The 13,643-nt window shown below is 38.9% G+C and overlaps 2 protein-coding genes across 6 annotated transcripts in view; one reads left to right on the top strand and one right to left on the bottom strand.

Annotated features, from left to right (window-relative positions):
* Nucleotides 1-4,467: 4,467 nt before the first annotated feature.
* mis18a (MIS18 kinetochore protein A) lies at nucleotides 4,468-12,657 on the bottom strand. The gene is made up of 5 exons (XM_052014687.1): nucleotides 12,465-12,657; nucleotides 9,419-9,482; nucleotides 7,036-7,158; nucleotides 5,412-5,511; nucleotides 4,468-4,944 (listed from the first exon to the last, which is right to left on the bottom strand). The coding sequence occupies exons 1-5, from the start codon at nucleotides 12,649-12,651 to the stop codon at nucleotides 4,864-4,866; spliced, it is 555 nt and encodes a 184-aa protein (XP_051870647.1). The 5' UTR covers nucleotides 12,652-12,657; the 3' UTR covers nucleotides 4,468-4,863.
* A 110-nt stretch (nucleotides 12,658-12,767) lies between these two features.
* Nucleotides 12,768-13,643, top strand: part of LOC127569532 (melanocortin-2 receptor accessory protein 2-like) — a 38,014-nt gene continuing 37,138 nt past the window's right edge. For 3 of the 5 annotated variants that reach the window (XR_007956210.1, XM_052014262.1, XM_052014259.1), the window contains exons 1-2: nucleotides 12,768-12,972; nucleotides 13,118-13,260. The gene's annotated coding sequence lies outside the window, so the exon portion shown is untranslated. Of the gene's footprint in view, nucleotides 12,973-13,117; nucleotides 13,261-13,643 lie in introns of those variants that run through there. The other 2 variants (XM_052014260.1, XM_052014263.1) reach the window with 2 other exon arrangements.

The raw sequence follows: 13,643 nt of genomic DNA, 5'->3' as shown, positions 1-13,643 counted from the left end.
GCATTTTTTTATTTACCATCATTGCAACCAGACAAACTAGCATTTGATCTCTTCCACCAAAACCAACTAAACTGGCATTCAATATTTTGACTCGCCAAACTATCATAAATGTTGGTAAAGGTGTGAATTTAGAGGAATTACATTAACTGGCATATATCATAGAATATGTGACATTCACAATCTGCAAATTAGTTTATTTGTTTTTTAGGAAAAGGACATTGCTGGTAAAGCCAGCATTATTCTCATATTGGTGAGGCCCCTTCTTAAATTGTTGCTGTCCTTCTGGGGTAAATACTCCCACACTGTATTTTGTTATTTACTTTTTGGGATGTGGCCATTGCTGGACAGCCCTGAAGTGAACTGCTTGCAAGGCTATTTCAGAGGATATTGCTGTGGCTCTGGAAAACCATTAACTTCAGATAAGGATGGTGAACTTCCTCTTCTGATGGGTATTAGTGAATGTTTCTAATAGCCATTTTTATGAGAGAATGTAAAGTTTGAAAGTTGTATAGTTAGATTTAAAATTGTAACTTTAAATTTAAATAAAGGAAACTATGAAAGTTTAAGAGGCTAATTGACTCTGGTTGATAGGGTACTACATTAAAAGGAATGATGAAGAATGGACAATGGTTAGCATTTAAAGAAATAACATAATTTGTAATTTAGGATACAAAAACCCAACAGAAAAAGTAGTCTGTCTGTGACTTGCATGAGAATTTGAAGACTATTAAAACAGGAAGAGACTTTTAAAGTTGCTGGAATGGTAGTAAGTTTGAGGATCAATAGTATATTTGAATTCAGCTAAGGAGGATCAAGAAACTGACGAGAAACATAAAAATGGAAGTTAAGAACTTCTATAGGTTAGTAAATGGAAAAGATTGGTGAGGGAAAATGTGGGTCCCTTAGATAGAGATCAGATAATTTATAATGGGGATTAAGGAAATGGCAGACAAATTAAACATGTAATTTATCTCTCCACAGAAGTAAACAGAAAAGATCTGCCAGAAACTAGGGGTCTAGCAAGAATGAGGAATTGAAGAAAGTTAGTACTGTATTAGTTAAAAAGTAAAAGTTGATGAGACTGAAAATCAATAAATCCCAATGCACTAATGATCTACATCCCAGTGTTATGAAAAAAGGTGGCTGGAGATATTGGATTCTCTGGTTAATATCTTCCAAAATTCTAGTTTCTGGGATTGTTCTTCCGCTTGGAGGGTAACAACTATGACCTGACTATTTAAGAATGGAGGGAGAGAAAATATAGGGAACAACCAACCTGTTAGCCTAACGTCAGTAGTAGGAAAATGTTGGTTTCTTTAATGAAGCAGGGAATAATGGCACATTTAGGAAAAAAAATAGGATTGAGCATAATTACTATGAATTTATGAAAGGGAAATCATGTTTGGCAAATCTATTGGATTTCAAAGAGCAAAATCAAATCTTTATTAGTCACATGTACATCGAAACACACAGTGAAATACATCTTTTGCATAGTGATTTTGGGGGGCAGCCCGCAAGTGTCGCCACGCTTCCGGCGCCAACATAGCATGCCCATAACTTCCTAACATGTACGTCTTTGGAATGTGGGAGGAAACCCACACAGACACGGGGAGAACGTACAAACTCCTTACAGACAGTGGCCTGATTTCTTTGAGGACGTGTCTGGTGGAATACATAAAATGGAATCAGTAGATTTGGTAATATTTAGATTTTTAGAAGACTTTAGCTCAATTATGTCAGGGCATATAGAATTGAGGGCAATGGTAATTGGTTTATTATTGCTACATGTACCAAGATACAGTGGAAAAACTTTTGTTTTGCATGCCATCTAGACAGATCATTCTAAACATAAGTACATCAAGGTAGTACAAAGAGATGAGCAATAACAGAATGCAGAATATAGTGCTACAGTTACAGAGGAAGTGCAGTGCAGGGAGACAAAGTGCAAAAACCATGACGAGGTAGATTTATAGATCAAGAGTTCATCTTTATTGTATAAGAGATCCATTCAGTAGTCTTATAACAGTGGGATAGAAGCTGTCCTTCAGCCTGGAGGTGTGTGTTTTCAATCTTTTGTATCTTCTGCCCAATGGAAAGGGGGAGAGAATGACTGGGGTGGGAAGGGTCTTTGATTATGTTGGCTGCTTTCCTGAGGCAGTGGAAAGTATAGACAAAGTAGAGGAGGCTGGTTTTCATGATATACTGGGATGTGTTCACAAGCCTCTACAATTTCTTGCAGTCTTGAGCAAAGCAGTTGCCATACCGATCAGTGATGCATCTGGACAGTGTGCTCTCTATGGTGCACCTATAAAAATTTGTGAGGGTCATTGTGGGCATTCTGAATTTGCTCAGCCTCCTGAGGAAATGGAGAAACTGCTTTGCTTTCTTGGCCATTGCAGTAGCATTGGATTGAAATTGATTAACGGATGGAAATAAACAAGTCTTTCTCAGGTTGGCAGGTAGCAACTGATAGGGTACCACAGAGATCAGTGCTTAAGACTCAGCTATTCAGTCTACCAAAGAGTAGGCTGAGGAACCCAAATACCATGTCTCCAAAGTTGACGAGAATATAAAACTAGATGGGATTGCAAGTAGGGAGGTTGGAGAGGCTTCAGGCATTTAGACAAGTTAAATGAGTAGGTGAGAACATGACAGATAGAAGATTGAGGGAAAAATGTAAGATCATCCACATTGATACATAATATAGAAAAACTGAATATTTTTAAATGATGATAGATTAAGGAAAGTCAATGTTCGAAAGCACCTAGATGGGGCAGGCACAGTAGTGTAATGGTTAGCGTAACACTTTACAGCACCAGCGACCCAGGTTCAATTCCTGCTGCTGTCTGTATGGAGTTTGTACATTCTCCCCATGACTGCATGAGTTTCCTCTGGATGTTCAGGTTTCCTCCCACATTCCAAAGACGTACAGGTTAGGAAGTTGTGGGCATACTATGTCGGCGCCAGAAGTGTGGCGACACTTGTGGGCTGCCCCCCAGAACACTCTACACAAAGATGCATTTCACAGTGTGTTTTGATGTACATGTGACTAATAAAGATATCTTTTATTACATAAGTTACACAACTAACATGTAGCAGCATGTTGGCCTTTATTATAAAAGAGGTTTTAAATACAGGAACAAGTCTTTCTGCAACTATATGGGGTTGTGGTGAAACCACACCTGGAGTATTGTGTACAGTCTTGGTCCCCTTGTCTAAAAAGGGATATACTTGCCATGGAGAGATTGCTTCACTAAACTGGTTCTTGGGATGGTGGGTTTACCACATAGAGATTGAGTAGACTAGGCTTGTATTCTCTATAGTTGAGAAGAATGAGAAGTGAGCTCATTGAAATTTACAAAATTGTATGGGGCTTGACAGGTTGGATCCAGGGAGAATGTTTCCCCTGCATAAGGAGTCTAAAACAAGAGATCATGGTCTCCAAATAAAGGGGAAGGACATTTAGGACTGAAATGAGAAGAAATTTATTCAAAGGGTGGTGATTCTTTGGAACTGTCTACCCAGCAGGTCTGTGGAACTTCAATCATGGGAATAGTGCAGGAAAATGTCATTATGGTGGGAGATCAGTCATGTTGGTTTCACCTCATGGTTAACCAGGTAGCAATGATCCACACTCTCATGAGCATTTTAGAATCATGATTTACCTACAGTAGGCACCTCAAAGCTCACACCCTAAAATCCTCCAATATCCATTGGCAGGACAGGAAAATATTCCTCATCCAGATCCCAAGTACACCTAGCCTGCTTTCATTGGCATTTATCATTGTTTGCATGCTTAACACCAGAACTCCAACTCAGGCACTCCACTCCCAGCTCTAGAGAAGTCTCCTTAATAAAGGTAACATCCTTATTGGGAGTTACAATTAGACAAGGTGATTTCTTTGGATAATACCTTGGGTTCACTCATAGGTTTGCTACTGTGATAAAATTTTCCTGCAGTTGAAATCTGAGAAGACAAACTTTGAAAAGTAACCACACACCTATTTTAGCAAAAATGGAGAAAATAATTATTGTAAATTTCAAAAAGAGACCCCCAGTTCAATTTACTTTCATTTTTGTAGTCAGACCATGGGTGCCCTCTACAGATGGAAATGTACAGTGTTTCCCTATGGTACAATGGAGTGTCCGGTGTTAATGAATACAACTTGCAGTATGTTTACTGCACAATATACTTAATTTCATATTAAACAGCTAAAAGTTGAATATGTACTTTGCTTTTCTAAACCCTGGTTTCAATTTGTATAACAATACTTTGTGTGAGATGTAGATAATCGACATTCTTATTTATCCCCAGATTTATTGTTAAGGAGTAATCTTCTTCTGAAACTTTAATATTGCACTTCCAACAAACCAAAAATTGAAAAAATAACCAGTATGCATCAAAATTATAGAAATAGCTTTATTCTTCTACAGTCACCCAATTAACAAAAAGGAAACTGCACTTAAAGCAATCCAGTAAAGACAATTATATATCAAGATGAAATGTTTGCAGAATGGCTTAGTTTAAACTTTAATTGAATAGTTATACAACAAACATTTAAAGGCAGCTTATAATACAAATTTTACTTGTTGATTAATGATATGCTTTCTAAAAAAAAAATCAAAATTAAATTCAGCAGCTGGCACAATACTACATATCATTTCCAATATTTGACAGACATGAGTTAAGATTCATGACTCTGCATCAAAGCTAACAACCCATCACAGCAAAAGGAAGAAGAAATCTGCTGAAAGTTGCTAGATAATGAATTAACACTCAGAGTTTGGGCACCTGTTGCCTGCTGATATATTCAAAATGCAGTATCTCCATCAACACAAGTTGTAATGTAACAGATATTGGAATCATCCTTCACCCTGTAATGACTGTAATTTTTCTTCAACAACAGCCAGCCTTGCAATCATCAGATTCAGCACAGTCTGAGACTGTTGGAAAGAAATGCCATGGTATATTTGTAAATGTCAATATAACATTAAATGTTATGACAGAGATAAAAATGATAAACAAAATTATAGGCAATGTTTTCCTCAGGATATTTTAACATCTTATAATCAGCTCCCTTGTCAAAAGGCAAGTGATTCAATGGGTAATACATTAAAATATTCCAACACTAGAACAAAATCCCTTTCTTAGCTGTAACATTTCTCTGAGTTCCAAATACTCGTGTTTAACTTTCAACAAAATAAAATGCAATGTCTGAGCATCTCAGGATGAAAACTGAAAAACAGTTTAAGTTATCTGCTTAAGTATAAAATATTCAACTGTAGATATTTGCTTTCTTAAAATAGCCCATTCTTATTATTTAAACTTAGCCTATTTAAATGTTCTAGACAACACAGGAAAACTACCTAAAACAATTATTAATCTGAAGATATACCACACAAAAAGTTACCTTTGCTAGTTCTCCAAGGACTTCAGATTGTGTTTCTAGAACTACTGGCTTTTTATTGTCATCTACAAATTCTGCATTTATTGTGGAGCCAAGGACATAACTATGAAAATAAAAGCAAAGAACGTCATTTATAATTTTCAAAAACAAATATTTGCTGAATTATGTAATCACGGAGAAAAAAAATAATATTTGTATTCTTTTTGTAAGCCACATTCTTGGAGTCTTGCCTGTTTTGGCCTACATACAACCTCAGAGCCAAACTTTTGTGGCTAATTCTCAACTTCCCTCTGACATAGCCCAGTGAGCTGCTCAGTTTGGGGAATGTAGGAATGACCAATAAATGCTGACATAGCTAGTGACACCCACATCTCAATATTCATTTTTTAATTTATTCACACAGGTACATTGTCCAATGCAAGACAATGCATATTGAAACAGAAGTAGGAACATAAATATTTTTAAATCCAGCAGAATAGAGACCCTTTGTGTCACCTGCTACTGGAGTTCTAGCTGAAATTAACTAACAGTACATGGCAAAAATTTAACCTAGGATCTTGAAGTCAGCGAAAGCTCTTTCTTTGTTATTATATACTTCGTGACACACTACTGCAGCTAGTTTGATGGTCTCAATCATTAGCCTACAAAACAAGATAACTGTTGGCTTGCAAAATCTATGCTTGATCATGTATCACAATGTTCCTTTGTTTAGGAAATCCCTTGATAGAAATGGTGCAACAAATATTATTGGTCTAGAAGAGTGATTTAAAAGCATTGGGAATATTAATAAAATATCTGCACTTAAGCTTTATGGACTTAGATGAGCTGTGTGTTTATACAAGTATTATATTCCATATTTGGCAAACAGAAACTCTAGACAAACTGGTTATTCAGCAGCTCTTTTGGGATGAACAAGCAGGGTTATAAGGCTATATGCCAGACGCTCAACTAACCAATAAAACATTGCTTGCATCTAATTTTTGATTGGCTATCATTTTACAAATTCAGAATTCATCCAACAATAATAAAGTTGACCCAATGACAATTTATTTTCAAAAAAAATTAAAGCTCTAATATCAACAGTTCACAGTTAAAAAAAGCTTGTGAAACTTCATTCATAAATTATTAAGTAATACAATCATTTGCAATTATTGATAAATTGAGAAACAGGTAAATGTACTAAATTCTATGAAGTTTGGTGAAGTTAATTTTACTGCTTAAAAATTGAATTCTCAGAGGAAACAAAAAAAAAAATCACATACTTTGCATATGCCTGAAGTTCCACTCCACCAGGTTCAAGAACAGCTACTTCTTTTCAACCATTCGGTTCTTGAACAAACCTACACAACCCTAATCACTACCTTAGTACATCAACACTATGACCATTTTGCACTACAGTGGACTTTGTTTCTTTCTCTTGTTCTAATTGTGTTCTTTGTACTTTTTTTTTAACATAATTTACATTTCTCTTGTGAATTTTGTGTCTCTAATGTTATGTGCCCATGATGCTGCTACAAGTAAGTTTTTCATTGTACCTATAAATATATGTACTTGTGCATATGACAATAAACTCTACTTTGACTTAATAGATTGGAGATTAATTTTTATTTTATATTTACACACTCACCTTTCAATGTAGGCCACAGCTAAGCAATACATATTCCGCTTGAAGTCAAGGTGGACCGGAGTGCAAAGGTACATTCTACCCAGTGAAAGAGAGCAGCCACTGCAGGAAAGCAAAACATAAATGCTGGAAAAAAAGAGTAAAACAATGTTACTGCAGAAATATGAAAAAACAATGTACAGAAAACTGACAGCTGGTGATGGAATAATTCCTATGCCTAGTGGGGTGATGCCAATGCACCATCTCTATCCCCTACATCCAACTACCACAAGCTCATTGAAAATGCAAGAAGTCAGCCTGCATTCTGAATATGCTATATACACCTCATTCAGAAGTCAAAGACCCTTTGCAAAAATAGTACTGAACATTCATCCTGAGAACTTTTCATTGTGTCCCCAGGTCTCTCTATTCTAACTAGCTGGAATGGTCTATCCACATAAGTAACCTAATTATTTCATTGTTATGGACTTCAAACAAATATTCCAGAGTCAAGGCCCTAGTTTTCTAAGCTCAAAAAGTTTAAAGTCTAAATACAATACAGAAGCAATACTAACCTCTAAATTATTGATTAAGCCAGGTAAAATGCAATGCCTATTTCAGAACTATTATCACTGGATATTAGCAATAACGAAAGAGTGTACATGTTAACCGAGATGGTTCAGGGGCAGCACTGCCCCTGAAGAGTCACTGCCTCATAGTACCAGAGGCCCAGCCTCAATTCTCATCTCAGGTGCTATCTGAGTTAGCACATTCTCCTTGTGACTGTGGGGGTTTCCTCTGGGTACTCTGGTTTCCTCCCACATTCCAAAAACTTGCAGGTTGTTAGGTTAACTGGCCATTGTAAATTGGCCCCCAACGTGCAGGTAAGTGGAAGAATCTGGTGTAGTTACAGAAGCCTTAAGTCACACACCATCAGGTTCAAGAACGGCTACTTGGTTCTTGAACCAACTGGCAAAACTCTAATCACTACAGTACAGTAGCACTATGACCAATTTACACTAAAATTGACTTTTTTTGTACTAATTGTGTCTTGTAAAAAAAAAACTGTATAATTTATGTTAATTCATGTTTCTCTTGTGAATGCCACTTATCGGATGCCATGTACCTGTGATGCTGCTGGAAGTAAGTTTTTCATTGCACCCGTGTATACATGTACTTGTGCATATGACAATAAACTTGACTTTGACTTGAGTCAAGTATATGGGAAGAAATAAAAATGGGATTAATGTAGGATTAGTGTAAACGGGTGGCTGATGACCGCCACAGACTCTGGGTTGAAGAGCCTATTTCTGTGCTGTATCTCTCTATGATCCTACAACACAATTCTTTTTATCCAAAAAGAGATTCAGTGAGTTAATCCCTGGGATGAGATTGTTGTCTCATCAGTAGTGGCTAAAGTAGTTAGATCTATATTCTTTGAAGTTTAGAAGAATGAGGGGTGATCATACTGAAACATACATGATCATTAGGGGGCAGATGTTTTGATGTTTCCAGTAGTTGGAGAATTTTGAACAAGAGTTACAGGATTACAAAACAGATGTTTAAAACTTCTTCTCACAGAGGGTAGTGAATCTCTGGAATTCTCCACCCCAGAGGATTGTGCAGGCTAGATACTGGGGGTATTTAAAGTGAATAGTTTTTTTTGATAGATCAGGGAATTGAGGGCTATGGGGAACTGGCATGGAAGAGATGACATCAGGGGCAGATCAGCCATTGTCATGATGAATGCTGGGGCAGGCTTGAGAGGTCAAGTGACCTACTCATGCTCCTAGGTTCTTTGGGGCACCCATCTTTTTTATATTTTTTTTGTTCTTTTCTGTTTTATCATTGTTTATAAATTACAGACCCTATAAGTGCATTTGGAAATTCAGGGTAGCATGTATTGATGTTTGTATCATGTTTTAACAAATGGCTATATTGTACCACAACTGAAAATTAGCTTCTTCTTCAGTATTTCAATCCATTTTCAGATTTGGACATTCCAATATGTAGCCACTAAAAAAGTGACAGCATGCCTGTTGTCAATTAGTGGATACCAAATTTGCTATCCTAACAAAAAAGAAAAATAATGATTTTTGTTTAAAATGTAAACATCTATGTCTCCTTTTTCTTCATACTTTTAATGCTGAATCTCTCGGTCTGGTATCAATGTAATGAAATTTATGGAAGAACACCACCAGTCAGATAGGAACTAATGAATTTCTGCATCTAACTGTGTTTATGTAGGTGCTGGAAGCTGTTGTCCAACTTGCAGTAATGTCAGCTGCTGAATTATAAAATTTAGCAGTCTCTCAAAATTTCAGCCCATTACTGTACAATGCACACAATATGAAATATTTCTACATGAAGCCTTTGATAAGAAATTTCAAACATTTTACAAACTTACCAACCAGGTTCATCGGTTGTGTCTATCTTCTGTTCTTTATCTACATGGATATTCTTTGTGACACCTATATAAAAAGGACGAGTCATGAGTTTAGAATTTAAATTTCAAGCATAATATTCATAAAGTACAGCAAAGGGCATAAAAGACCATCTTCCGGAAAAATCGTGTTCTTTAAATGGTAGAGTTCAAAATAAAGTCAAGGTCAAAAGTCAAAGTTGAGTTTATTATCATATGCACCAGTACATGTACGCACAGGTGCAATGAAAAACTTATTTGCAGCAGCATCACAGGCACATAGCATCACATAAGCAGCATTCACAAGAAAAAAAACAAATTAAACATAAATTTTTTACAAGAGAAAAAACACAATTAGAACAAAAAAAAGCGTCCATTTTAGTGCAAACTAGTCAAAGTGGTCATAGTGATGCTGAACTGTAGTGATTAGTGTTTTGCTGGTTGATTCAAGAACCAAATATAGATGTATTACAAAATGTCTGCAAGATCTCACTTTGATAACTCTGTAGTTCATCACCTTAATAACATGGGCGCCTCATTTTGACAGCAACAAACACTCTACTGGAAGAACTCAGTGAGTCAAGTGGCATTTGTGGGAGGAAAGGAATTGTCAATATTTCAGTTCAAAACCCTGCATCAGGATTTGGTACTGATGCGGGATTTCAACCCAAAACGTCAACAGTTCTTTTCCTCCCACAGATGCTGCTTGACTCTCCGAGTTCTTTCAGTAGAGTGTCTGTTGTTCTAGATTCCAACATCCGCAGTCACTTGTGTATCTGCCACGTTTCTACATTTGGTTTCCAATATGGAGATAGAGCAGAGATCAATAGCAACAAATATCAATAACAGAAGTATAAATTAAGTTCATGCAAAAGCATAAAAAGCACATTTATTTATTTATTTATTTTCTCCACACATTTTAATAGAATGTTTTTAAACTGCATTCAAATAATGCCTCAACACGAGGAGTTACTAAACTGAAATTATGGATAAACTACAGCACCTTAAGTCTTGAACAGCCCTTAGTGGAGATGTCCAAGACCAGAAGGCATAGGTTTAAGGGAAAGAGGAAGGAGGAAAGAGATTTAGAGGAAACTTGAAGAATTTTATTCCCCCCCCGCAGAGAACGACTGGAATGTGAAACTTATTGCCTGGAGAGGCAGAGACTCTCACAACACTTAAAAAATATTTTGATGAATGCTTGAAACACCATGGCATAGAAAACTACAGGCCAAGTACTGGAAAATGGGAACGGTATAGATAGGTACTTCATAATAGAGATATCTAGTACAGCCAAACAAGTTGTCTGCTTGAGCCAACCTTATTTGCCTGCATTTGGCCCATATACCTCTAAATCTTTCCTATCCATGTACCTTTCCATATGTCTTTTAGATGTAATTGTACCTGCCTCTACCACTTCCTCTCGTGGCTCATTCCATATACCCACCACTCTCTATGTGAGAAACTTGCCCCCAAGTCTCCTTTAAATCTTTCCACTCTCACCATAAACCTATGCCCTCTAATTTTAGACTCCACTATCCACCTTATCTATGCTCCTCATGATTTTACATACCTCTAAGGTCATCCCTCAGCCTCCTATGCTCCTGGGGGCAAAAAAAGTTCCAGCCTATCCAGTCTCTCCAAAGCACGTACCACCAGGCTCAAGGACAGCTACTATCCCACAATTATAGGACTATTGAATGGTTCCCTAGTACAATAAGATGGACTCTTGACCTCACAATCTACCTCATTATGGCCTTGCACCTTATTGTCCACCTGCAGTGCAGTTTCTCTGTAGCTAACATTTTATTCTGCATTCTGTTATTGTTTTCCCTTGTACTACCTCAATGCATTGTTGTAATGATTTGTATGGACAGCATGCAAAAACAAGTTTTTCACTGTACCTAGATACATGTTACAATAATAAACCAATTTACCCTCCAGTCATGGTAACATCCTCATGAATCTTTTCTGCAAGAGAAGCAAAGGACTGCAGATGCTGGAATATAGATGAAAAACACTATGATGCTGGAGAAACTCAAAAGGCCAGGCAGCATCTGTGGACAATAGCAGGCAGTCAACCTTTCAGGTCAGGACCCTTCTTCAGGACTGAAGATAGGAAAAGGAGAAGCCCAATATATAGGAGGGAAAAGCAGAGCAGTGATAGATGGACAAAAGAGGGGAGGCGGTGTGGGCACAAGGTGGTTCTACCTATCACTACCTTATGTCCACCCCACCTCCCCTCTTGTGTCCACCTATCACTGCTCTGCTTTCCCTCCTATTCATTGGGCTTCCTCTTTTCCTATCTTCAGTCCTGAAGAAGGGTCCTGACCTGAAACATTGACTGCCTGCTTTTCTCCACACTGAGTTCCTCCAGCATCATAGTGTATTTCAATCTTTTCTGAAAACTTTCCAGCTAAATCCTTCCTCTAGCTGGGCAACCAGAACTGGTTGGTTCAGTTTATTATTATTGTCACGTGTACCAAGATACAGTGGAAAGCTTTTGTTTCTGTGCCTTCCAGGCAGATCATGCCATAGATAAGTACATAAAATCAGTAAAAACAAAACAGAATGCAGGATTAATGAACACAAAATGCTTGAGGAACTCAGCAGGTCAGGCAGCATCTATGGAGGGAAATGAATGGTCGATGTTTAGGGCCAAGACCCTTCATTAGGGCTGGGATGTCCTGGGATGCCCAGTCCCAATGAAGGGTCTTGGCCCGAAACGTCGACTGTTCATTTCCCTCCGTAGATGCTGCCTGGCCTGCTGAGTTCCTCAAGTATTTTGTGTTCGTTGTTCCAGATGTTCAGCATCTGCAGTCTCTCTTGTGTCTACAGAATGCAGAATATAGTGTTGCAGCCACTGCACACACTACTCCGAGTGAGGTCCCAGCACCGTCATGCACAGCTGTAACATGACGTCCCAACCCTTGTAGTCAGTGCCAACTTGCCGGCCGGAACGGACAGTGTGCAAAGGGCCTGTTTCTGTGCTGTACAACCACAAAATCACCGGTCATCATTTAGCACCTACTTCTCAGGTAGATCATGTTCTCCTTCGGGTTCGCTCCAGCCCAGGCCAACGAATCACCCACCGGCAGCCGGCACTGGGAGCACAGAAAAACCACCGGCAGATCCGAGTCGCCGCTGACGAAAGTGCCCGAGTCCTTGGTCGTCTCCTCCTCGTCGTCTGTTATCAGGTCCACTGTCACTCCCGCCATCTTTCAAACCGCCGAACATGCGCACAAACGAAGGCAGGCGCGCACGCACAGCGCAAGCGCCGTTCATAAGGGGGCAGGGCGTGCGCGCGCGCGTCCGCGGGTAGGAGGCGCGCGGCGGCCGTTGGGGTCGGGCAACGGAGGAGAAGCAGCCACTGAGGGGGATGAAAGGGGCAACAGGATCCGGTGGCCTGGTTAAGCTGACGTCTTAGCTGAACGTTGCAAAGCCAAAAGCAATGAGGCAGTTAAAACAAAACCGCTGAGAATACTCAGCAGGTCAGGCAGCATCAGTGGGAGAGACAGAGGTGATTAACATAAGATAAGGTATCTTTATTAGTCACATGTACATTGAAATAATGAAATGCATCTTTTGCGTAGTGTTCTGGGGGCAGCCCGCAAGTGTCGCCACACTTCTGGTGCCAACATAGCATGCCCACAACTTCCTAACCCGTATGTCTTTGGAATGTAGGAGGAAACTGGAGCACCTGGAGGAAACCCACACAGACACGGGGAGAACGTGCAAACTCCTTACGGACAGCGGCCGGAATTGAACCCAGGTCACTGGCGCTGTAAAGCGTTGTGCTAACCGCTACACTACCAGTGATTTTTCAGGTCTGTGCATATTTCCAGCTTTTTGTTTCAGCTTCGCAGGTTTTTGCTTGGTCTTGGGCCCCAGGATTGATTGGACACTTCCACAGTGGTGCATGGGTTTATGTGATGAGGGCATGATTGAGGTTGTTAACTCGGGCTGCTGATATTCATGTGGGAAGTTCTGAGAAGTTCTGGTTGCTGTCATTCCAACTGCGGTCTTTGAGTGCAGCAGCGGAGCACCAACTTCCTGTAGTTTCTCCGCAGCTACTCTGGAAAATTTGGGCATAGAACCTGCATCAAGTTAGATTTAGTATAGGTTCGAAGCCTTTTTTTTTAGCTAAGAAGAATACGCCAATGACTTTAATCACTTCATATAACTGGATGCAATCAAACAGCCACCTTTA

The sequence above is a fragment of the Pristis pectinata genome, chromosome 4 (genome assembly GCF_009764475.1).
Source record: "Pristis pectinata isolate sPriPec2 chromosome 4, sPriPec2.1.pri, whole genome shotgun sequence".
Classification (NCBI taxonomy): Eukaryota; Metazoa; Chordata; class Chondrichthyes; order Rhinopristiformes; family Pristidae; genus Pristis; species Pristis pectinata.
This window is presented reverse-complemented; position numbering and strand designations above follow the sequence as displayed.